This window comes from Bombus pascuorum, chromosome 7, assembly GCF_905332965.1.
Source record: "Bombus pascuorum chromosome 7, iyBomPasc1.1, whole genome shotgun sequence".
NCBI classification, from domain to species: Eukaryota; Metazoa; Arthropoda; class Insecta; order Hymenoptera; family Apidae; genus Bombus; species Bombus pascuorum.
Genome location: NC_083494.1, coordinates 15,574,927 through 15,599,314, shown reverse-complemented (window position 1 = coordinate 15,599,314; position 24,388 = coordinate 15,574,927). Strand labels below are relative to the sequence as shown.

General features: G+C 35.8%; 7 protein-coding genes across 18 annotated transcripts in view; 4 read left to right on the top strand and 3 right to left on the bottom strand.

The window, feature by feature from the left end:
* The window catches only part of LOC132908549 (E3 SUMO-protein ligase RanBP2-like), a 42,968-nt gene that overhangs the window by 11,283 nt on the left and 7,297 nt on the right, over window positions 1-24,388 (top strand). The gene's annotated exons all lie outside the window — the stretch shown is intronic.
* On the top strand, window positions 113-2,874 carry LOC132908572 (3-ketoacyl-CoA thiolase, mitochondrial). Of its 2 annotated transcripts, none has more exons than XM_060962667.1 (8): window positions 113-282; window positions 902-1,068; window positions 1,160-1,291; window positions 1,400-1,664; window positions 1,757-1,932; window positions 2,025-2,225; window positions 2,302-2,456; window positions 2,537-2,874. In XM_060962667.1, the coding sequence occupies exons 1-8, from the start codon at window positions 264-266 to the stop codon at window positions 2,619-2,621; spliced, it is 1,200 nt and encodes a 399-aa protein (XP_060818650.1). In that variant the 5' UTR covers window positions 113-263; the 3' UTR covers window positions 2,622-2,874. The 2 variants fall into 2 exon arrangements, with proteins under 2 accessions (XP_060818650.1, XP_060818651.1); XM_060962668.1 differs by lacking the exon at window positions 113-282 and adding an exon at window positions 718-736.
* LOC132908570 (odorant receptor Or2-like) lies at window positions 2,710-5,227 on the bottom strand. 2 transcript variants are annotated; one of them, XM_060962664.1, is made up of 6 exons: window positions 4,397-5,227; window positions 3,599-4,140; window positions 3,423-3,522; window positions 3,242-3,349; window positions 3,026-3,181; window positions 2,710-2,965 (listed from the first exon to the last, which is right to left on the bottom strand). In XM_060962664.1, the coding sequence occupies exons 1-6, from the start codon at window positions 4,670-4,672 to the stop codon at window positions 2,909-2,911; spliced, it is 1,239 nt and encodes a 412-aa protein (XP_060818647.1). In that variant the 5' UTR covers window positions 4,673-5,227; the 3' UTR covers window positions 2,710-2,908. The 2 variants fall into 2 exon arrangements, with proteins under 2 accessions (XP_060818647.1, XP_060818646.1); XM_060962663.1 differs by having other exon boundaries at window positions 2,710-3,181; window positions 4,397-5,218.
* Window positions 5,300-10,348, top strand: LOC132908553 (dihydropyrimidine dehydrogenase [NADP(+)]). Its single transcript, XM_060962630.1, has 16 exons — window positions 5,300-5,529; window positions 5,606-5,716; window positions 5,870-6,202; window positions 6,277-6,585; window positions 6,662-6,985; window positions 7,063-7,273; window positions 7,345-7,529; window positions 7,618-7,833; window positions 7,894-8,058; window positions 8,141-8,293; window positions 8,359-8,479; window positions 8,550-8,812; window positions 8,897-9,073; window positions 9,166-9,390; window positions 9,477-9,634; window positions 9,705-10,348. Exons 1-16 carry the CDS (start codon window positions 5,485-5,487, stop codon window positions 9,781-9,783), a joined length of 3,075 nt encoding a protein of 1,024 aa, XP_060818613.1. The 5' UTR covers window positions 5,300-5,484; the 3' UTR covers window positions 9,784-10,348.
* Window positions 7,883-11,110, bottom strand: LOC132908586 (phospholipase A2-like). Its single transcript, XM_060962703.1, has 4 exons — window positions 10,539-11,110; window positions 10,321-10,480; window positions 10,107-10,259; window positions 7,883-10,032 (listed from the first exon to the last, which is right to left on the bottom strand). The coding sequence occupies exons 1-4, from the start codon at window positions 10,840-10,842 to the stop codon at window positions 9,942-9,944; spliced, it is 708 nt and encodes a 235-aa protein (XP_060818686.1). The 5' UTR covers window positions 10,843-11,110; the 3' UTR covers window positions 7,883-9,941.
* Window positions 11,264-14,849, bottom strand: LOC132908562 (differentially expressed in FDCP 8 homolog). Of its 5 annotated transcripts, none has more exons than XM_060962648.1 (8): window positions 14,369-14,849; window positions 13,135-13,383; window positions 12,763-13,054; window positions 12,514-12,684; window positions 12,319-12,372; window positions 11,974-12,215; window positions 11,666-11,901; window positions 11,264-11,594 (listed from the first exon to the last, which is right to left on the bottom strand). In XM_060962648.1, exons 1-8 carry the CDS (start codon window positions 14,420-14,422, stop codon window positions 11,348-11,350), a joined length of 1,545 nt encoding a protein of 514 aa, XP_060818631.1. In that variant the 5' UTR covers window positions 14,423-14,849; the 3' UTR covers window positions 11,264-11,347. The 5 variants fall into 5 exon arrangements, with proteins under 5 accessions (XP_060818631.1, XP_060818634.1, XP_060818635.1 ...); XM_060962651.1 differs by lacking the exon at window positions 14,369-14,849 and adding an exon at window positions 13,629-13,899 and having other exon boundaries at window positions 13,135-13,541; XM_060962652.1 differs by lacking the exon at window positions 14,369-14,849 and adding an exon at window positions 13,629-13,899 and having other exon boundaries at window positions 13,135-13,538.
* On the top strand, window positions 14,854-23,333 carry LOC132908556 (probable inactive protein kinase DDB_G0270444). Of its 5 annotated transcripts, XM_060962637.1 has the most exons (12): window positions 14,873-15,108; window positions 15,814-15,924; window positions 16,383-16,534; window positions 17,253-17,319; window positions 17,400-17,647; window positions 17,750-18,062; window positions 20,724-21,201; window positions 21,497-21,799; window positions 21,903-21,961; window positions 22,361-22,533; window positions 22,748-22,910; window positions 23,017-23,333. In XM_060962637.1, exons 2-12 carry the CDS (start codon window positions 15,826-15,828, stop codon window positions 23,071-23,073), a joined length of 2,112 nt encoding a protein of 703 aa, XP_060818620.1. In that variant the 5' UTR covers window positions 14,873-15,108; window positions 15,814-15,825; the 3' UTR covers window positions 23,074-23,333. The 5 variants fall into 5 exon arrangements, 4 of the variants coding, with proteins under 4 accessions (XP_060818616.1, XP_060818620.1, XP_060818617.1 ...); XR_009658376.1 differs by lacking the exons at window positions 21,903-21,961; window positions 23,017-23,333 and having other exon boundaries at window positions 14,872-15,108; window positions 22,748-22,889; XM_060962633.1 differs by lacking the exons at window positions 20,724-21,201; window positions 21,497-21,799; window positions 21,903-21,961; ... (1 more) ...; window positions 22,748-22,910; window positions 23,017-23,333 and having other exon boundaries at window positions 14,854-15,108; window positions 17,750-20,371.

Sequence of the window (24,388 nt, the reverse complement as noted above, 5' to 3'; positions counted from 1 at the left end):
TTTAATTAAGTAACCTCTTAAAAAATAAAATTCCATCTGTAGTAACGGGTAACGAAATTTCTTGCGACGTTACTGCAGTCAGCCATATCTTCATGCGTTAATATATAAACCACTATATAATGAATATGTTTATGCTACAAACGTGTGGTAGTAAATAGCGGTACATATATAAGTAATTTAACATATTGGACACTGTGCAATACGTTAGGGTTTGAATTTCTGTTGTACTTATTTTATTGTAGTACAGAATATATTGTTACACAATGTCTATTGTAACGAAAGGTATGTAATATTCAAAACATTTAGTATATAAAAATAAATATATCTAGAGATTTTAATTAAAAAATTGAATAAATATTTACTTATTTTCTTAAATTCTTTATCTATAATTCTTCCAGCTTTTCCATTTATTTTTATAATACTTCTGACTCAGCACAAAAATATATTATATTTGAAGTTTTATAATTACAAGATCTTTGAGATATATAAACGTTATAACTATTATACAGCAGGAAAATAAGACAAAATGTCTTAATATAAAGTAAAATTGTAAATAAATAATTAATATTAAATATATATACAAAATATATTTAATAATATTGAAAAAAATGATATGTCATATATATAATTTTAGAAGAATAAATGTTAGGTGTTTTACGAATATCTTTTTCGACCTTTGGACTTAATGTTAGAGATAACTAAATAACTGCTACTTTTATTATTCTAAAATGCGTTTGTATGTATTTATATTTATATTTTAAGTAATTAAAACTATCAAACAATTGTGTATATATATATATATATATATGCAATATATATATGCAATATATATATATATATATATATATATATATATATATATATATATATTCAAATAATTCAACATTTTTTTTTCCTATAGGTATCTTTATTGTAGCTGCAAAACGTACCCCATTTGGTACAATGGGTGGTGTATTTTCCAATAAAAGCGCAACTGATCTATCAGTTGTTGCTGCCAAATCTGCTTTGCAATCTGCAAAGCTAAATCCTGATAAAATAGATAGTGTTGTTTTTGGACATGTATTAGCTGTATGTAGTTAATCAATATTTACATGTATCAGTTGATTGTTTTTGTTAAATGTTCCATGCTCTTATAAGATTTATAATTATTATTTACAAGTTATCATCTGCTGATGGAGGTTTTTTAGCACGTCATGTTGCACTGAAGTCTGGTATACCTTTAGAAAAACCAGCATTCTCTGTAAATAGATTATGTGGTTCTGGATTTCAGTCAATTGTTAATGGTGCACAGGTATAGATTCATGTATCACATAATATATGTATATATTAAAAAGCTAGAATAAAATTTACTTGTAATAAAATTATGCAAACATAAAAGATAATTAATTATTATTTTTAGGATATTTTAACAGGGCAATCTAAGATAGTTTTAACAGGAGGAACAGAAAATATGAGTCAAATTCCCTTTGTTGTAAGAAATGTTCGGTTTGGTACAACTCTAGGGCAAAAATATGAGTTTGAGGATGCTTTATGGCTTGGATTACTTGATACTTATTGCAATTTACCTATGGGTGTAACTGCAGAAAAGCTTGGAGCTCAATATAACTTAAACAGACAAGAGGTAGATGAATTTGCTTTAAGAAGTCAACAATTATGGAAAGCTGGTAAATGCCTTTTATATTGAACTCAATGTTAATTATTTAAAATATTAATATAAATAAATAGAGATACTGAAATTGAATTTCAATTATTTCAGCCAATGATGCTGGTCGTTTTAAGGAGGAACTTGCACCTGTTACAATCACTGTGAAAAAACAAGATGTTGTCATTAGTACTGATGAACATCCACGACCTCAAACAACTTCTCAAAGTTTAGCCAAACTACCTCCTGTTTTTAAGAAAGATGGTTTAGTTACAGCAGGATCTGCATCTGTATGTCAATTTGTGTCTTATTAAAGTTAATTATAGATACATTAGAATTATATTTTATACTTTCTGGACATACATATAACTTTTCCACATAGGGTGTTTGCGATGGTGCAGGAGCAATTATCTTAGCTAGCGAAGAAGCCATTAAGACAGAGCAACTTACACCATTAGCACGCTTGATAGGATACAGCGTTGTAGGTGTAGAACCCAGTATTATGGGAATTGGTCCAGCTCCAGCTATCAAACAACTTCTTAAAGTTACTGATAAAAATTTGAATGATATTGAACTTGTTGAGGTAAAAATATCGATAAAAATCTCATTTAAATGTAGATGTATAAATTAAATATGTAATTATTTATATGTTTTGCTAGATCAATGAAGCATTTGGTGCTCAAACATTGGCATGTGCTAGAGAGTTAGATCTAGATATTAATAAATTAAACGTGGATGGTGGAGCTATTGCTCTTGGACATCCATTAGGTGCATCTGGTACTAGAATTACCGCACATTTAGTACATGAATTAAGGTTTGTTAATATTTAAAGAATAAGAAACTAATGAATATATAGAATGAATTAACGAGAATAATATATAATCACTTTTGCAGAAGACGAAAAAGTGGAAAATTAGGAATTGGTTCTGCCTGCATTGGTGGAGGTCAAGGAATAGCTGTGATGGTAGAAGCATTATAATCATATTACACATTATATGGTTATAAATTGTGATATGAAATACGGATTACAACGATTATTGAAACATATATATATATATTATAAAATATATGTTTATGCATATATTTATTTTTTATATTTTATATACATTGCAAAGTTATCGAAAGATTGTTGAATCTATATTTTTATACTAATATTGATTGCATGACTAGAGGATTTTCATATTTAAAATTCTGTCATGTTTACTAATGTCTGAATAAACATTTGAAATATTTTTCTATTGTAAATTTTTATAATCATTAATAGATCTAGGTAGCTGTAGAAGTTCTTAAAACGGTAAAAATAGAATACGACGTACGTAGAATCTAAAAGATCATATTAATGAATAAAACAAAAATGATATCATTATAGATATATATACATACTAGAACGAAATTTTGTAATGATAATTCCATAACATTTCCAACGATTAATATAAGAGGCCATTGTGCTCTTGCCATTATAATAAGTAAGGCATGTTTAAAATCCTTGCTGTTATCCCACCAGTTATTTGCATAGGCAGATGAACATATTCTCATACTCTGTAAATGTGATTTTTAACATAAATTCTCATTATTAAATTTTTTATCACAATTACATACATGAAGATGCAGTTCATTTCCATGCCAGCAATATATGAAAATTTGGTATATCACGCAACACGTATATAGTAATGTGCCAAGAAATTCAGATGTAACGTAATCTTTCATCTGTAAATGTAACAAATACAGACTACATACTTACGACTGCGTAAACCGAACAAAGTTAATATGCAAGATTTACCTGTGATATGTTAAATAATATAGCACAAATGACAATACAATCTACTAGAAGTTGTAAAAATATTAAAGTACCAAATACATCTTGGATTTGTTTTGAGAAACTGGAAATATTTAGTAATGTGAATATATATTTGAGGAATAGATGTTGAAATTTGTATCTTTAATTGAGAAACTTACTCAAATATCATAATAGTATGTTCAATGCAATGTTTCAAATCTTCATATATTTTACTATAAACTTTTAAGGTAGAGTTTTCTACACTGACATTATCATTTAATAAAGTATATTTTTTTTCTATTATACAATTTATCGAAGAAATATTATAATTTAAGATTGTTAGTTGGCAACAAGCAGTCGCTATAAGACCTGTTGCTAAAGTATCTATTGCTATATTGTTAATGCAGCTTGTACAGATGACCACAAATTGATGCAAAGAAGTGAATTCAAAAACTGGAGTAGATGTTACATTATAAGGATACCATCCTACCATTGGTAATTGTTTAGATGCCCCACTGATTTGATATAATATCGGGGTACTACCCCAAGAAATTATAGCAATGAAACCAAAAGTTTGATAAGTGATTTGATGAAAAATTGCTTGCCAAGTATAGTATGCCGTAATGCGTTCGTATTTATCGTTATCTCGATTAAACATTTCGCTGTTTGTTATATCTATAAGATCTTTGATACGCCTACGTCGACAGATAATGTAAGTTACCTATTTACAAATGTAAAAAGTATCTAATAGAATAATGTGTTTATTTATTCTATTTTTCTAAAAGTGTGTGTCATATTTATCATAGAGAAAGAGAGAGAGAGAGAGACAGACAGACAGACAGACAGACAGAGACAGAGAGAGAATAGAAGTAACGAGCAAAAGTATTTGGTCAATCATATTATTACATGATACAGTTTTTAAATTGTATCATAACGATTAAGATATACAAAAAGATATCTTATACATTAAATTATACCTTTGTGGCGTACGTAGAATAAGTCATGAGAATACTTAAACTGGCCATCATTGCCTCTATATTTCCCCAATTTATAATTACGTATACGATATTGCTAGTTATAATAATTCCAAGCAAAAATGTTAAATTAAAAGTTGTGTATATATTATACAAATATTTATATTTGGCCCATTCCGGCCAGAATCCTAGATAGTAAATGATCGATAAACTATTTTGCAAGTGTTTATTAGGGCGTATCTTTTTGAACTTGGTTTGTTTCTCCCCAAAAATGTCCATTTTCTTAAACAAATCACTTCTGTTGCAATTTCGTAGATTGAATTTACCTTTATATTGGGAATACTAACTTTGTATCAATTTACCATTTGCCTCGTGGGTTTGTAACATTTACATCGTAGAATTCTAACATTTAATTAAAGAGTTTACAAAATTACAGGACTAGGAATATCGAGGATATCCAGGAAGAGAGCGCTTCCTACTACTTGTATTTAATTAAACGACATTCAAAAGGGATAGTTTCTTTGGGCTATAATCATATTCGATTATAGAGTGTACATCACTTTTAATATTCATTGTTTATCGATTCAACGTATTCTGTAATCAAAGTACAGTATTCCCTACTGTTCTTGTCTTCTTTACAGTCTTCCCTATTGAAGTTAAAGTGATTCTCTTTTCTCGGGTACTATAAGTCTGAAGAAGTCGGTAATGCAGATAAAGTTGTTTTACTTGATACGGAGTTATCACATATAAAATAAGCATTGTAGCAGAGACACAAAAAAAATCAGAAAGTATCATATTGTATGTATGTAATTGTATATGAAAGGCTCTAGGATTAGAAAGGTTTAAGTTTATCTGTACTTTCGAACCAAAGATAATGAGTTTCCATGACTCATTACTATGTTTTAAGTACAAATAGTATATTGGAGTTTCAAAATTCCAAATATATTTCAAGCAAACCACTCAGTCAGTGTTCGCGGTAACTCGGAGTAAGTTGCTTCAGTTGTTATAACGATTGATGACATTTACGAATCTAATATTTACGCTTGTGATTACTCAATAATTGTGTGAAATTTTAATATCGTTGCGGAAAAATGGCATCTATCGAGTTACTTAGCAAAGATGTGCCTGATATCGAAGTAAGTAATTAATGTATCGTGGCATTGAAGATCTGTTAGAAACATTTTTAATCTAATTCTAAATATTCCTTTCCAGAATCTTTTAAGCTTAAATCCGAAAATAAAACCATTTGCAAATTTTGTTCCTTCGGCGCATACTACAGAAAATAAGAAAATGTGGAAGAGAAATATTAATGAAAACTGCATTGTAAGATATATTACTGATTAAAAATTACGGACTAAATCTTATCTGAACAAGATAGATACTCTTATGTTAGATTATTTTTTCTAGATTGTTATTATTTCATTATTTTATATATTTTTATATATTTTATTATTTTATTATTTTATTATTTTACAGAAATGTCCATCTCTAACAAAAAATTTCGATGACATAAAGCACACCACATTAAGCGAACGTAGTGCATTAAAAGAAGCCGCGCGCTGTTTAAAATGTACAGACGCTCCCTGCCAAAAGTCATGTCCAACGCAACTGGATATTAAATCTTTTATAACTTCCATTTCAAACAAGAACTATTATGGTGCAGCAAAGGCGATTCTGTCCGATAATCCTCTCGGACTTACTTGCGGTATGGTTTGTCCGACAAGTGATTTGTGCGTGGGTGGATGTAATTTGCATGCATCTGAGGAAGGGCCCATAAATATCGGTGGTCTTCAACAATTTGCGACAGATGTAAGGAGGCAAACAATTTTGACTGATGTTTTGTGCATTAAGTACGTAATGACTCGCTAATCGTTGTTCCTTAGATCTTCAAACAAATGAACATACCTCAAACTAGAATTCCTGGACAAACCGTTCCACATTCCGATACTAAAATCGCTTTGTTTGGCTGTGGACCAGCTTCTTTATCCTGTGCATCATTTCTTGCACGTTTGGGGTATGATAATATTACAATATTCGAGAAAGAAAATTACATCGGTGGTTTAAGCTCATCAGAGATTCCGCAATATCGATTACCGTATGACGTCGTTAATTTTGAGATAGATCTCATCAAAGATTTAGGTGTTAAGATCGAACTGGGCAAAGCGTTATCCGAGAATGATTTAACGATACAGGTATTTACGTGTAATATTATGATCATAATTGGTATAAAGTACAACTAGCTTCAACTAACTTTTTAAAACTTTGTAGGGTCTTCAAAGTTCCGGATATAAAGCAATCTTTTTAGGAATTGGTCTTCCGGAAGCAAAGACTATTCCAATTTTCTCAAATCTTACAGAAGAGATGGGTTTTTTTACATCGAAGAGTTTTTTACCAAAAGTAGCGAAGGGTAGTAAACCGGGAATGTGCGCATGTAAAAGCAACCAACTACCTTCTCTTCGTGGGAATGTTGTTGTTCTCGGTGCTGGAGATACAGCTTTCGATTGTGCTACTTCTGCGCTAAGATGTGGCGCAAAGAAAGTTTTCGTGGTTTTTAGAAAAGGATTCACTAACGTTCGAGCCGTCCCTGAAGAAGTAATTATTGCCGTACAAAATGAAATATAGCTTTCTTCTTGTATTATTTTATAATTTAAATTTTTCGATGTGATTAGTTTGATTTAGCAAGAGAGGAAAAATGCGAGTTCGTTCCTTTTCAATCACCGAAACGAGTAATTACTCGAAATGGAAAAATAGTTGCAATAGAATTCTGTCGAACCGAGCAAGACGAGAATGATGAATGGATAGAAGACGAGGAACAAATTTGCAGATTAAAAGCAAATTTTATTATATCTGCTTTTGGATCAGGATTGCAAGATTCGAGTGGTAATAATTTAAGTTGCATTAACGTTTCTTTCTTTTAAGAAGAAATATTTTTAAAGAATTGTTCTTTTAAGTAACGCGAGCTATGGTACCCATTAAAATGAATAAATGGAACTTACCGGAAGTAGACACGGAAACCATGAGTACTTCTGTACCCGGAGTCTTCTGTGGTGGAGATCTTGCTGGTGTTGCACATACTACCGTTGAATCTGTAAATGACGGAAAAATAGCTGCATGGTATATTCACAAATATATTCAGGTAATAATTTAAAGGATCGACGAAATAATTATCTGTTAGAATCATATATCTAAGTAGTTTAAAGAATGTTTTATTTGCTGCCCGATAGAATTGTTATAATTTGGAAGTATCCGAAGTCCCTCAATTACCTAAGTTTCACACTCCAATCGATGACGTTGATATATCCGTCGAAATGTGCGGTTTAAAATTTGAAAATCCTTTTGGCCTTGCTTCTGCACCACCGACCACCTGTAGTACCATGATTAGACGAGCTTTCGAGGCTGGATGGAGTTTCGTTGTTACGAAAACCTTTTCTTTGAATAAAGTAATTAAATCATTGTTAAATATTTTTTGAAAAAATTATTTCAAGGAAGCAATGTTTTAGGATCTTGTTACAAATGTGTCTCCACGAATAATTAAAGGTACAACTTCACGCTACCATTACGGTCCCGAACAAAGTAGCTTCTTGAATATTGAACTGATATCTGAAAAGTCAGAAGCTTACTGGTGTAATAGCATTACAGAGCTGAAAAAAGATTTTCCATCTAAGGTTTAAAAAAACATACAATTATATAAGTTTTTATAAGATTTTTACATCACTCTTGTTGATGAAGATTCAAATTTATTTTTAGATTATTATTGCTAGTATTATGTGTACATACAATAGAGCAGATTGGACGGAACTTGCTCAGAAAGCTGAATCAGCCGGTGCTGATGCTCTGGAATTAAATTTATCTTGCCCCCATGGAATGGGAGAATCTGGAATGGGCTTAGCTTGTGGTCAAGTACATGATTTAAATAATTTATTATTATTTTATTATCAACCGTTATACAAACTTTCACATATTAGGATCCCGAATTGGTAAGAAATATTTCAAGATGGGTTCGGGAAGCTATAAAGATACCATTCTTCGTGAAATTAACACCAAACATTACCGACATCGTTTCGATAGCTAAGGCAGCTTACGAAGGTACTTTTCCGCATATAAATAATTAAAATATTTCAATGACAGATGTTCGAAAAAATAATCTTTTGTATAGGTCATGCTGATGGAGTATCTGCCATAAATACGGTTCAAAGTTTAATGGGATTGCACGCGGATGCAACACCATGGCCAGCTGTTGGCATTAAGAAGGCTACAACTTATGGAGGTATGTCAGGGAATGCAACTAGACCGCTAGCTCTAAGGGCAGTTTCTTCTATTTCGAAAAATCTTCCTGGATTTCCCATACTTGGTATCGGCGGTATTGATTCAGCGGATGTTGCTCTTCAGTTTTTACATTGTGGAGCATCTATTTTGCAGGTGAGTCAGTTAGCCATGTTATCTTTTTATGAATTTTCTACGTATAACGTCGATTACATTGAATTATTTTTAAATGGTGGATAGGTTTGCAGCGCTGTACAGAATCAAGATTTTACTCTGATTGATGATTACGTGACTGGTTTAAAAGCCTTGCTGTACTTGAAAAGCTTAGAACAAGTAAAAAATTGGGATGGACAAAGCCCACCGACGTTTAAACATCAAAAAGGGAAACCAGTTGTATTACTACATGCTCTTGGCAAAGTAAGTGTAACTTTTGGCTAACTGACTGAATAAAATAGATATGTACTAAATAAAAATATGCTATAATATACTATAATTGCTCTGTGTTTCAGAATATACCATATTTTGGAGAATATCAAAAACTTAGAGAAGAGAAAATAGCCGAGATTAAACTTAACTCGAATCCACTCGATAAATCTGTCGAAATAACGAGACCTGCTCCAAAACCTATTGCGCCTGTACCAACTATTAAAGATGTTATTGGTAAAGCTTTAAGTCATATCAATACCTACAAGGACTTGAATAACAAAGAACAAGTGGTAGCGTTAATAGATGACGTAGGTCTTAATCGTTTTTTAATCATTTCAAGTTTTATTCATTTTTATCATTATATATATTAAGGGTAAACAATTCTATGCGTTAGGATATGTGCATAAACTGTGGAAAGTGTTATATGGCTTGTGCTGATTCTGGTTATCAAGCAATCAGATTTGATTCTGAAACTCACATTCCATTAGTAACAGATGATTGTACAGGCTGTACACTTTGTCTTTCAGTGTGTCCTATTATTGATTGTATTACGTAAGTTAATTATTTATTAAGATAGAATTTTAGTTATGAAAAGCATATAATTGTTTAATTTATTTTTCAGTATGGTACCTAAAACAATACCTCATGTTATTAAAAGAGGAATACCACTGAAAGGAACACTTGAATTTGAACACTTCTAACCATAATAAGCACTTCGTTAAGCGCTAATATTTGTTTCAGTGGTAACAACAAGTACATTCTGCTCTTTAATATTTTTATCTAGTACAAAAATTTACTTAATATAGCAACAGCTTGCTACAAATTATTTACACTATATTATTCAATTCACTAAAGATTATTAAAAATCTGGATTATCAAACCATTGCATTATTTGTGGCAGTGAGAAGTTGTAATTATATTCATCACATTTGTTATTCATCAATCGATGTCTAAAATTTAATGATAACGAATCATATTGAAAATATTTTGTAGAAACAATTAAAAAAACTATGAAATATATTACCTTGCGTATTTTTTACAGTCTACAATAGGATAATCTGTCTGAAAGCATTGGGGTCTTAAAACATTAAAATAGGTTCTTCCAATATTAGTAGCAAAAATGTTATCAGCTTCTTTAAGACATCGATAAAATGCTCTATCACATTCACACGATGACCTGTAAATAGAACATATTTTTTTAGTCCCTTTCAATCAATTTAATGTAAAGTATTAATTACCTTGTGAATATACCATTGTTTAAAAGTCCTTCTCGTTTTTCTCCTGCTGAAATATTCTCCAAACAAAGATCATGAGTTTTACAACAAGCATCTGTATTATCAAAAAGTCCAAGGTCTTCTCCATTCGGAGATACATTACCATCACCACACCAGTATGTTCCTAAAATTTACATTATCAACTTATTTATATTAAAAAAATGTTAAATAATATTACACACCTGGAAATATTGCCTTAATTTTGGATTTAAATGAGTTAAAAACATCACCAATTGTTGATTTTTTCCGTGTATTTTCATTCTTGGGGAGCATATCAGATGCCAGCGCCTTTAAATAATTTTTAATACTCACAATTTTCTTATGGATTGCTTGTTCAGAGTTTATTAGTATTTGAATTGACTTTTCCATTGAAGTAATATATGTTTCTTTTAATGTTATTGAATTAGAATCAGATTCAAGGGCCAAAGTGACTGTGGTACATAATAAAAATGTATAGATTGTAGAAATCATGATATTTCTACTCATAGAACACGATTGGAAAATGCGTGATGTAACAATTATCTTTCTATCATTTTCAGTGACGTTCCTACTACGTAAACGGTAAAGCTTTCCTCAATTGTATTGAGTTTTACAGAGATAGTAACGTATCAGCAATTAGATTTTGATTAAAAAAGAATAGAAAGGAATGTTGCTGTTAAAAATTAATTCAGTAAAGAGTAACTTCAAGAAAACTATTACCTATCATTTTCTTAGACGACAGATTTTTTATCAAATGTTGTATCAATAATAATGTATAAAATAATTTTATTTGAATTGTTCCTTCTTACGCGAATTATAATTAGTAATCCACTTATGAAAAAACAACAGATTTACTTAAAAATATCTATCTTCTATTATTTCAAATAAATGCTGACATATCATATATATTATAGAATATATAGATACGAATTTTTAAAAATCAGTTTTATTTTATAAAAGAATTGCACAAAACCATATATATATACACAAATCACAATAAGCACGACTATATTTAGCGTGTTGTATCACTTAGTGATTCATTCGCGTTCAATTCATTTTCTGTAATATCATCTGTGTCCAGAGTTTGCTTATCTTGCAAAGCACGTCTCTTTTGAAGCCTTGTGCATCGTGAACAACAGTGATTTTGTTTCGACCAACATGCACGATGATGAACAGCCGAGCACTGACGGCAAGTGATAGAACTTGCATTCCATGGGTATATAATTTCATCATTACCACACAATTCGCATAAATGACCTCTGTACATTGATATTTAGCGGCTTAGTTATAAAATAACTTAGACAGAGTATCTATGATCATCGAAGTTTACCTTGCTTTGCATAATTCGCACTGTTCTGTGATGTGAGTGTGCATAGTATCATACACAGTACGAATTTCTTCTAAGAGTATTCCATTATTAAGATCAACGAGATCTTTAATCGAATAATTTCCCGAGTTTTCTATCATATGAGTGCGTATTCCAATTTTCCATGGTAATCCTTGTTTATTAGCTTCTGGACACAAAACTAAGTAACGTTTCATCATCTGCATTTCCTCCCGCATCCTCTGTTTATTATTTATTTTTAATTAATAAAACTCTCTGCTTTTCTAATGCAAAGTCATAATCATTTAATTTACCTTCACTACAGAGAGATCTGGAACTAAAGTAAATAATTTTGGATTTAATTCTTCAAGTAACAAAACAGAACGTTCTTCTAAAAGTGTTAAAAGCTGTGCAGCGGCACGGGAAACAAATCTTGGTTCCATGTCCCAATTTCTAATCACTCTTGCAGGAATTACCATTGCAGTGTTCCAATGACATCTTTGGCAATAATACAATCCACTATAGTCACAAAGACGGGGTTCAATCCATGCTGATTCTATATTTACAAATAACATATTTTAAAAGAAATATTAATACATAGAAAAAGAATGTTTTCATTTGTAACCCATATTTCCAAAAATTTCCTTTATGTATGTTACCTGTATTTTTAAATGGACTGCCAAAACAAGATAAAGATAGTCCTTTTGAGAAAGCTTGTAATAAAAATACGGTTTATCTACATCACAACAATGTAGAATATCTCTTGTACATAGAAAGTTACTCTTTTTTAAAGCGAGTTTATTTTAATCTAATAATATATCACTTATAATGTGTTTATTAATGAATATACTTACTAAATGTTATTCGAACTTTGCATTCAGCGCATCTGTATTTCTGACTCGATAAACCCTGTTCAGGACAAATATCTTTTGTGTAAGTATAACCACCTGCTTCACTAGCAATTACATGAACACACACTCTACATATATTATTTAGACATTTCCAATGGCAACAAAATTTGCAATCTGTAACAATATAGTAAAAATTAAACATCATGGAAACACACATTTACAGATAATAAGTTATATTTTAACGAGTCTTACCGCTACACATATACCATGATTGAAGCATGGTCCAAATAGCTCCACTACAATGATCACAATATACAGGCCCAGAAGTAGTTATATAATATTTTTGTGGTACTAAATGATGTCCTAAAATGACTTGCGTTTCAGGCAAATTTTCTTCTGATGTCTCTCTTAATTCTTGTACTCTTAAGCGTAATTCAATTAATCGTCTAACAAGCCATTTTCGTTCATCAGAACATTCTGCACTTTCTAAGACCATTTGTTTACATTTTTCTATCATATCTTTAAGATATTCTTCAGAAGTAGCCTAGAAGTGAAATATAATTAAATGAAACAAAGAATTATTACAATATCTGGTATATTATATTTATATAAATTATTTCACACCTTAGATAATGAAAGTACAGTTTCCACCGATTTTAAACTAAAAGGTATAGCAGCTTTACTGTCTGAACTATCATCTGCTTCTCCTGTCATATAATCAGATGACGAAGAAGGTGTTGATGGCACAGTATCAGAACTGTTAATTCTGGTTCTTGATTCATGATTAGAATCGTATGATTTATTTATATTATTTTTTATATCTACCATTTTGTCGTAGTTACTTTTGTAGTTACTTTTGTTGACTCTTATTAACTACACCATTAAATAAATACTTTAAATATCATATTTGCTTATAGTCAATAATAATATTCATTTATTTGTTTATTTGTGAATGACAGAAATTTTTAGATATTGGCATATCATAATTATTAAAAGATAGTAATTTATAAATATGTTATAACAGGCACCTACTTAAAAGCATAAAATGTTAAATGAAGCTATAAATTACATACCTAGCTTTTCTTAAAACTTGTAAGTGTAATACTGGTAATACTTACTTGATATATCGTTTCATGGAAATTTCTGAACACTTTAAATTATGTACACTTTAATATTTAACTAAATTTTTACTTCTATGATACAGTATTATTATGTTTTAACGTATATACATACTAATTTCATGTTGTATGTAGTATAAATGGTATTTACATATAGGCATAACAAATTTCCAAACTACTGACATCTGTCAGCGCAAACATCATATATTCGCTATTTATTATGAGAGTGCGTATCATGCTTTTATCAACTTAAAAAATGATTAGCGAAAAAACGATTTTCGATCGAATAATCGTTTCTTGTGATGTAATCGTATCAATTGATCGTTAGTATATGAATGATAAAAAAAGTAGAGAATAAATTAAACATTATAACCGTAATGCAGATTATACGTTGCTTTTTATAAATTTTTACAATATCATATCATATTTAATGAAGATCATTTATGTACAAAAAATGTAGGCATATTGATAAATGGAATAAATTATATATAAAAGATCAACGTTTAATTACATTTTCGCTTCTAAAGTTTGCCTTAGATCAATGTCCGCCATGTCATTATTTTTAATCGAAAGACAAGCTTTGAACGATTACAGTGAGCTTACGTCGATTAGAATAAAATCTACATTATAATATTTTTCATACTCCATATCTCTTTTTACTTTAAGTTGTTAGTCAATTAAGTGTTTATATACTTACAGTACTCATACATTAAGTATGTATACCGTTTGTACATACTTACTTTAAGTCGCAAGTATTTGATGTAGATACGCATATAACGTATCACATAAAACATAAATATAAATTACATTATTGTCGTAGAATATAAAAATTTTGTAAGTAACATAACGATCGATTTGTTCTTTTAATTCTTGTATTTAAAATTTGCACCGATGAGTTTCGCGCGTTTAATGCAAAGAACTGAATTCAGACATTTTCAATACGTTGATAGATGGCAGGAGTGCATTGCGATTTTTAAATCGATTCGCGGTTCTTTTGATCTCGGCGCGAAATTATGAAAAAAGGTTGTTCGGTCTCTTTGTCACAGAGAAGGATAGATATCGTTACTTTACGAAAGAGTAACAGCGAGAGCGAAAGAGTCCGTAGGACAAGGAAGAAATCGAGGCCCCGAATCTAAATAAATCGATCAGTAAATAGATCGAGCCTGCTTCCTACTGTTTTACGATTGGATAACAAGGGGAACAGGGGACGGGAGGTTGAGGAGAGAAGAGGCCGTGTATTTGTGGAGTTGAAGTCGGTAGCTACGATCGCCTTCTGGCAAACATTATCGTGACACCGTTTTGTGCGTGTTGAAGAGTTGGCCGGGTTCGTTCGATCGGTTCTTCCGCCGTATCGACCGGTCCGGTTGTTGGCCGCGCGCTTCCGATCCATGAATCCAGTGATATAGTAATTTTTCTCGGTGTGTATTTAGCGTGCATCGTGATACAACGATTCTTCAGCGATTACTCGCCCAACTTACTGGCAAGTAACCATGAATCATTCTGTAAATTCGCGCACTAACTAAACTATATTCGTTTCGGCCGGTGCGCGGCCACTTCCGTGTACATACTACGAATTCCTCTCGGTTGCCGCCGCGTTCCAAACGCTTTCCTTTTTATTTTTTCTTATTTTTTAATCGTCGAAAAGCAAATTTGGGAAAGCAGATTTAATTCGAATCGTCGTCGATATTCGAAAATCGATCGGGAATACCGTAGAATTACCACAAGTATTAAAAATATTAATCGTTCGTTTCCTGTCACTTTTTTATATCAGCGTTACGTAACGAGAATGAAATTTGGGAAAACTTTCGAACGCGAATTCTTTCTACCGTTGGTCCATATAAATCATTCTATGCCTTATTCAATGTGGTATCGTTTTCCTTAATTGGTAACTTTGAGAATGTCAATGTCAAAATTCTTATTAATTCACGTAAATTATACTTTTTTAAACTTACTGTTCGTGATGGGAAGCTCTCTGCGGATTCTTCGTAATTTGAATGCGTATAATTTCAGGCAACTCGAACATCTAGTACGGTTCGTGAAACAACTCTATAAAATTCACTCTCATGCAATAATTAACTTTCACTTGTCTGCATCATAATCGATTAAATCGGCACGGAAATCGGTTTAGAGACTAATTTCCCCGAAGTTAATGACGTACTAGTTATCGCGAAAACGTGAATTTCAGATGTAGAACGACATGGCTATCAGCATAAAATTCACAAAATTTGACAACACACCATGGGGATTCCGATTGGCGGGTGGAAGCGATTTTCCACAACCGCTGACTGTGATTAGAGTACGTACTTTATATTATATATCAGATATTATCCGTTTATTACTCGTAATGTATGCAGAAATATAGATAAGCAATAGCCTTTAGTTTAAATAGCTGATAAATAATTAATAAGAAATCGATAAACGTGAAGTTTACCTAGATTACTGCGCAATAAACGTTCGTATAACCGAATGCACAAAAGTACAATAGGTTGCATACTTGCAGGAGTATTTCATGATACCGATATTTTAGAAACATCGGTAAGGTAGAATTTATAGAAATTCCTGCATTATCGACTCTGCGGTATTTCAAGTAAAAGTGCAACCGTAACCGTCAATATATGTACATACATATTGCATATTGAAACGCATTGATAATTATTCTCGAACTGTATGATTCTAACGAGTTTCAATCTTTACATATTTTTAGCAAAACATAAATTGAACCAAAATGGAAATCGATTTAGAAATATTTCTTAGGTGACAGAGGGAAGCCTGGCAGAATGTATGGGTTTAAAAGTGGGCGATGTGGTAGTGAGATTGAACGATCAACCCATCAGTAGCTTGACCCACGGTCAGGCGCACGAAGAACTGATACGAGCAGGGAATAATTTTGTTCTGGGTGTACATAGGTAAGTACTGACCTAAACGGGGTACACAGAAGAGAATCTATAGACTCCTCGAAGAGAGTTGTTCGATTTCTACCGAAAGTAGATCTACGAGCTAGCCATGAAAACAATTCGATATCAATGTCAACGACACGCTGTATCGTTACACTGAATTGACCCGCTTGGAGGGCAAGCTTAACTTGAACTACTTTTAACTGCAACTTTATTTCGAGTAGCTCGTGATTCATGACGAACATCCTTCGATGAACGCTACTGAAATTTACATTTCACGGCAATTTACTAGACGAATTATCGGTAATATTTTAACGAGAAAGGGAAAAGATTGGGAAAGATGGCAAAAACATATCGATGTCCCTGTATATTTCGTGCGCATTATTATAACGCGTCGCAGCAAGAATATCCCAGCGTACGGGCAACGTGTGGTAACGAGAATTGCAACACTTATAAATAGGTGACCCAGAATGAAATCTGTTTATCATTGGTTGGCGATTTTATTGCTGGCATTTACACCGCGCACATTTGTTCCACGATCCCTCATTACCCTTTCGCGCGTGAACCGGCTCGCATTAAGCTTCAAAAAGCAGTTAAATTCGTTCCCCGTTCCAATTCCACTCACCTAGGAGATCGCTGTTCGCGGAACAGTGTACAGACCACGCGTGACAGATCGATCGAAACATTTCGATTCGAAACGCTATTAATCAGGCACGACTGTGTTACACAGAGAAGAAGATTCGCTGAAGGCTGTGGAGGCGTTGTCCGAAGAGAACATCGTGCCCTATAAGATTCCGGTACGTATCTTAAGACAATGTCCATAAGAAAGTTCAAATTTTCTGCCTCTTTGATCGGCCTTCATAAACACGTTCGTTAGCTCGCAGATTTGCCACCTGTTTTCCCAGAGCAAATACTGAAACAGGAAACCGTGATCGAGCGGCACGAGGAAATAACGTGCGAAGCGAAGTCGGGCGAAGAGGAGGTGAAGCCAGAAGTGGAACCACTGCCGGACAAGCCTAAGGACGCTAACAGCGAGATCGTACCGAATCAGAATCTTACGGACGACGAGATCGCGCAATTGATCCTCGAGGAAGAAGAACTTTTGACCGACAAAGGGGTTTTGGGGTATACGTTTGGTTATTTTACTTGTCCTCCTTCTTTTATCGTTAAAAACGGATAACGAAGAATTACGCTATCGGCAAGCTTCTAACGATGTACGCATTCCAGGGTGAACTTTAAGAAACTCAAGCCCCGCGTCACTGCTCTGAAACAATCGAAGGTGATCGAAGAACTTCAGAATATCGCCACAGCCGAACCACCTTTGGTCGAACAGTTGAGACGTACCTCGGTGTTTCTGCAAAAACCACAAAGACCGATACCGACACCTCGTAAGAAACAGGAGGAAGAAGAAGAGACAGAAGTCGAGTCGTACAAAGTGGTGATAAAGAAGCAGAAAAAGCGGAGCGTGACCGACCGACTGCTAGAGAAGGGTCTGCTGAAACCTGAGGACGCGAGTACTCCGGAACCACCTACTCCCGAGGTAAACACGGAAAATATCGAAATGGAGAGGAAAATCGAGGGAAACGATTCGTCGATCGTTTTGTCCATACCGCTCGATGATAGTTTATGCTTGCAACAAACGCTCGAACCAATCGTCGCTCGTTCCACGGTGTCGTCCTCTCCGTGTCTCGAACTTCCGATCGAGATTTGCCAGAGTCAGTCTTCCCTCGATATCGAACCTGAAACTTGTACGAACTTGGGATCGGATGTTACATGCCCGGTACAGTTATCGAAACGCGGAGAGAAGGTAACGTTAGCACGACGTGCGCCGAACAAGTGCAAGTTGAAGAGCTTCTGTACGAGAGGGCATTACTTCCGAAGGTGTTTGTTCGGGAAGAAAAGCCACGGTGACGTTAAGAGAGCGATTAAAGTAAAGTCTTCGTTCAGGCAACGGTTCCAGGAAAGCGACGCTGTGCGATCGAGCGGTCGCAGCATGGAGCAGCTTCGACAACTTCCACGTCGCTGTAGCATCGAGAAATCTTCGAAATCCAGGATCAAAGGTCGTTACCTCGAGACGTACTTGAAACGAGAGGATAATTGGATGAGGCGAACGATCGACGGATTGTTCGAGAACACCGATAGCTTTTCCTCCAGCAAATTATTCGATAGGCTGTTATCAAACGGAGGAATCTCGTTGAGAAAAACTCGTTACGCGGAGAAAATACTTGTTCGAAGCGGGAACTTTGTCGCGGTTCGCCTTTGTTCCGACGTTCTGAAATATTTCAAACAAGGATATTCGACGTTTATCGGAAATTCTATAAAACCCAGGTCACAAATTGCTAAACGTTTGTACTTTAAAGGTCATTACATTCGGCGCATTCTTTCGCGCAATCTTGTCCGTTTGATTAACCGTATCAAAGACGTAGCGTATTCGAAGGATGTTGGCAGGAAAGACAGAAGGAGAAGCTCGACGATGATCAAAACGAAAGGTCGTTATTTAGAGACGTATCTGTTCGAAAACGTATTCTCGGATTTGCAGGATCTTCGCGATCGTTTCTCGGCACGCTCGACCGTCGTCTCGTCGAGGAAGAAATTTTTCGCCCGAACTCGTTACGTCGAACGTATCCTTAAAAACCACTTGGACGCTCTTGGTTTAATCGTAAACTACATTCGCTGCCAGGTTGTCCAAGGTATTTCCGATTCTTCCGTCGTTATTCCAGGCTGTTCGTCCTTGAACTCGCGCCAAACGGACGCGCCTGTGTCGTCCATGAAAGAAGACGACGTCCTCTCCAATTTGATCCGTTCCTCCAAAGACTTTATCTCGGCCGAGGTTTTTCACCGTGGCAGTAGACGACTCTCAAGATCATCCAGAGGTAGCGTATCTGCCGGTTCTTCCAACAACTCCGATACTTTCGGAAGCTATCTCTTTAATTGGCTTCGTACGAAGTCGACCAGAGAATCGGCCGATCGAACGATTAACGATAAAAAGATGATCCAGGATAACGATCGTGACGGTCGTAGGCTATCTTTCGTGCCGACTATTCTTTACGAGGGTCTAACGAATCGTATAGACGTGGATTTCACTCGATTAGTGGCATACGCGTTTGTCCCTTGTACCTCGATCATTTTGTTGTACATGTACAAGTAATATTCGTATCGAGTAAACGGTCTAATCAACGTCTATTTAGATAAGGTGATTCGAGACGGTACCATTAATGATTACGATTATGTTTAGATTTAAAACGACATCACTTGTTCTAGGACATCCCTAACAGACGCTAGATCATCATGGACCATCTGTAAACGTATAAAAAAAATGAAAAAGTGTTCGTCGTTCGTAAAAGTGTGTGTTGTATCTTCTGTCCAATGTAACCGTAACCTTTCTCTCGTAACTAGAGATAGCCAATTATACTTGTTTCCAGGGCCGTGCAACAGCCGGACAAGGAAAATGTATCCATCAACTAAAAAAAAAAAAAAAAAAAAAACACACATAAACTAAACTTGTCTTTTGTGGGAAAAGTTGTGAAAGTAGTTTGTCCGTTAAACGTTACGTATTTTATTTAACCAGCTGACGAAAGAGACGTAGCGTATGTTTAATGTAACGCAAGGTAAAATGCACGGTCCTGCAAGTATATGTAACGTAGTATGTACTTAAAGAAGTTCAGTGATCGCGCTCGCACGTCGATCCATTGATATCTAGTCTAACGAGTGTAGAGAAATCTCGCGTTATCATGCACGCGCAGATCGATGCATGTAATATCTACGTATAATTACCTCAATGTCAATGTACTCACGATGGATTGTCGAGAGAAAAGTACATTCGAAATAAAATGCGTATATCTGGATGCACCCAATGCTAAAATTCTCGATAATAATTCCCTTAATATCAAAATGAAGCAATTAGGACGCTGCGTTTCGCCCGGGATCACGATTCTCCCACAAATCCCATTCTGTTTTCCAGAAACGATGACGAACGGATCGAAGGTGCATACGTAACAGGAGATCGAACGACGCGATTGAAAAAACCGATTCGCTCGTTAAGCGATAACAGGTAAATTAGCGTAACAAGGCGACGCAGGTGGTAAAAGCGTTCCGTATGCACTTCGATCCCGTGTCTTTGCACGACAGACCGGCCGAACGTTCACCGTTCACCGTCCACGAGCCCTGTATACTCTGTACATAGTTTGTTGTCTGAATTCAGGCGACACCGTCGGCCACTCCAGAGCCAAGCGGCTGTAGATCGGATCAAGAACGCGAGCTCGAGTCGCGTCCCGAATCGAAAGCCGAATCGAAAGCCGAATCGAAGCCGGAGGAAAGCGAAACCGAGCAACAACCGGAAGAAACGATAGCGTGCAACGAGGGAAACGCCGAGGTCGCAAGCGTTCACGAGGAGGAAACGCAGCAGGAGCGAACGACACAGGGATCTATTCTGAGCGAGATCGAGAAAGAGATGGCGAACGTGGCAGCGAAGGTCGATAAAGAGAAGATCAAGCAGCTTGTCAGTACGGAGATCAACCTGGAGAAACAGCTGGAGAACGTTCAACGACAGTTATTGGCGTTGAAGCAGCTACCGAGCGAGATCGAGAATCATCTGAGAATCGTGTCGGAGCAACTGCAGAAGATCATGGAGTTGAGCGGTGTACAAAACGGCGCCACTGACAACGACGAGGGACGGCGAGGTATGCTCGCTCTCTAAGATTACATTTTCGAGCGAATAAGCCTCGATCGGTATCTCGTGCCAGCCTACGCACACGCATATTTTCAAATTTTACGCGTTCGCGACTTTTGAAGCGCTGCCAAGCGTCAACTACGTCCGGCCTAACCGATGTTTCGTTGCGAAACCAACCAGACTGCCTTCGATTCGATTTGCCAGCCATTCGCGTTCCTTCCTCGCATAACACGAAACTCTTTCGGCATAGTTATCGCTCTAGAATTGTACGATGCAACGATGGGCTCGTTTGTTTGATTTTTCAGAAGCGCAAGAAGATGCAGAGGAGGCGAAAGAATCGGAAGAACGGCACGAGGAATACGAGGAACTGGAGGAAACGGAGGAACACGACGTGACGGAGTACACCGAAGATATTTCGTACTCGGCCTATTCCGATGAGCATGTGCAAATCGTTCGAGCCAGCGAGGAAGACGATGAAGAGACCGAGACGCAGGAACTGGAAGGAACTCTGTCCGTAAAGAGCGAAGAAGGAAGCAGAGTGAAGAAATTCGTCGTTTCGTACGAGACGAAGGTTTTGAAATCGCCGAGCCCTGCACCTTCTTCTCATGGTAAATATTTGATAAGCTCGTCGTCGCATCGATCGATAAAACGATCTTTACAAACTATTATCGTGAAAGAAAGATAACGGAAACAAGGCGATGTGTATTATAGGCAGTTTCGAACCAGATCCAAATCTATCGGCAAAAGATCAAGTTATTCAGGAGTTGCAGGTATTCTAGAGAATGATACGGAATGTAAATTGAATGTGTAGTAACCGTTGTTCTTACACTGTGTCATCTAGCATATTCCAGCATCCTGTACTTTATCTTAATCGCTGTCGTTCTTCGACAAATATCACAAAGAATGCATCTCTCTTTTTTGAGTTATCCTAGAAAAAAGAAAAAAAAATTTAATAACGTAACGTGAGAAACACTAATTTGTTTCCCTAATTGTATCCTTATACTTCGTGAAGATGAAGTTATCTGTGCCACGTACATTCCATCGAACGTCCGAACGGGAAGCACGCGGATTCCTTCGTAACCCCGTGTCAAAAGCATTCGTGGATCGTGAAGAAACGATTAATTTAAATAGCTGTGGATCGTGGAACGATGTTTTTCATACGTTTGCAGCAGAGAGTAAAGCAACGAGGGAGAAAACGTTCGCAAGATCTCTGGCCCCAGGCTAAGCAGGTCGAACTTACGCGCGGCCGCAGATGGAGGTGTCCGAATGATTTCTTCAATGACGAAATGATTGCCGAGGTTTTATCTTCCCAGGCGGAAGTGATTCGAGGCAGAGCTCTAGGGTAAGCTTAACTTTTTATCAATTTCATGTGAATTTGCATTCCTACGATAATGATTTAATAACGCAATGCGGTTGCTTCGTGCATTTGCACGCGTACGTTTGAAAGTATGTGGTTTCGTTTCACCGAGAGTTACAGCAAGAAGAACGACGATGCAGGTTACGTGATTAATTATCTTGGTGGAACTATTAGTAATCTTTGTGATTTATGATCGCAGAGTGAACTTCAAAAAGTACGAGAAAACGAATCTACCGAACTACGATCACTTAATGAACTCGAGCGTCTATAAGATGATTCATAAGATGGAGCGAGAACCGAAACGAGGAATTCCAGCTAGACCTGCCAAAGTAAACGCCGCGGAAGACATAATCGAGAGGGTCGTACGTATCCGATAAGATCTAAAGAATTTTTCCGGCCGTTAAAGAAAGAAAAGAAAAATATTCGAGGGCCGATCTCAAAGCGGTGCTGCGTGTTTTTTTATTTCAGAAGTCTCCAGCATTGAGCATCGCGGATGACAGGAGCACTCGAAGCGTCAGTCACTGAACCCACGAGACATCGACGATGAAAGAATAGAATTCTTTCTTGCGCCATGAAGATATCGAATAAATAACGATCGGACGCAACTAACCCAACGATACTTAAGAAACGACAAAGGAAAAAGAGGAAAAAGATACGAATACGTGCGCTGCGATCGAAAGTATCAAATATAAAACATAAGGCTAATTATTAAGTACGTGTGCGTGTCGTATATACATGTTATACGGATTGAGCGTTAATAAAAGGATTGATTCTTTTTCGTAAAACGTCATTTCAACGAATACCATCCTTCCGTCTATCTTTCTTCCACGAGTATCGGTACTTTGCTATCTCGACGTGCAAAGTAGGTTGTCGAAACGCGATAATCAGCTTCGTCATAAAAAATTCACAGAATCGCGCAAGAAGACGTCGCGGTCGGAGGCAAAGTTTCTCATCGAAGCGATGATTCGATCGTTCCATTTCGACGCAGTAATCCGAATGATTGGCGCGCTTTACGCAAGATCCTTTCGCGCAATAGGATATCCGAGGACGAGTTGGCTCGACTCGCGGATGAGTCGCGCATACTTTCACCTTTCCGGAGTTTCCGACTCTGTTCCGAACCGTGTCCCGCATGCGTACAGGGGGCTGAGTCACTTCTGCCGTGGCCAACGAACGTTCTTTCTCCTCTCTCTTTCTCTGTCCTACGCGGTAGTCGTCTCATGCTTAGGGTCCGAGAACGTGACGTCGGTCCCGAGCAATTTATGTAAAGCATTCTAGGCATGATTCACGAACTAGTTCGCGCCCTCGTGACCGCCACCGGCGCAGAAAATGCAGCCACTCTCGACAGCACGAAAATCTAGGCTCATCCGGCCGCGCAGCCGAATGCATTTCAGATTCTGCTTCGTGCTGTGACTTTCAGCCACGATTATGAGATAACGTTCCTCGGCTCGACCAACCGTCGCCCTGTCGTGGATATTCGCATGTATCTTGTCATATTTTCATCGGCTACTTTAGTTTCGTCCCAATTCCACTCGAACCTGTCGTTCTCAATTTTTCATATGCTCTTTCTTAAGTTTTTCTCCAAGTTTCCGCAAGTATTCCTTTCAGAATGTCTTTCCTCCTCGTCGATGATCCGAGGTAAACGCTGTCCGAGTGGAAGTACGAGTATCTGACATAGTTGGGACCGGAAGAGACCTGGCGATCTGCTAATGGACAATACTTCAGAAGAAATATCGTCGCAACAGTCGGTATCGATGCTCCATCCTTTGATATAGAATCTTGCTGTGTGGTAGTTTTCAAATTACAAGCGATAAAAGTTTCGTTCGATATTGTATAGGAAGAG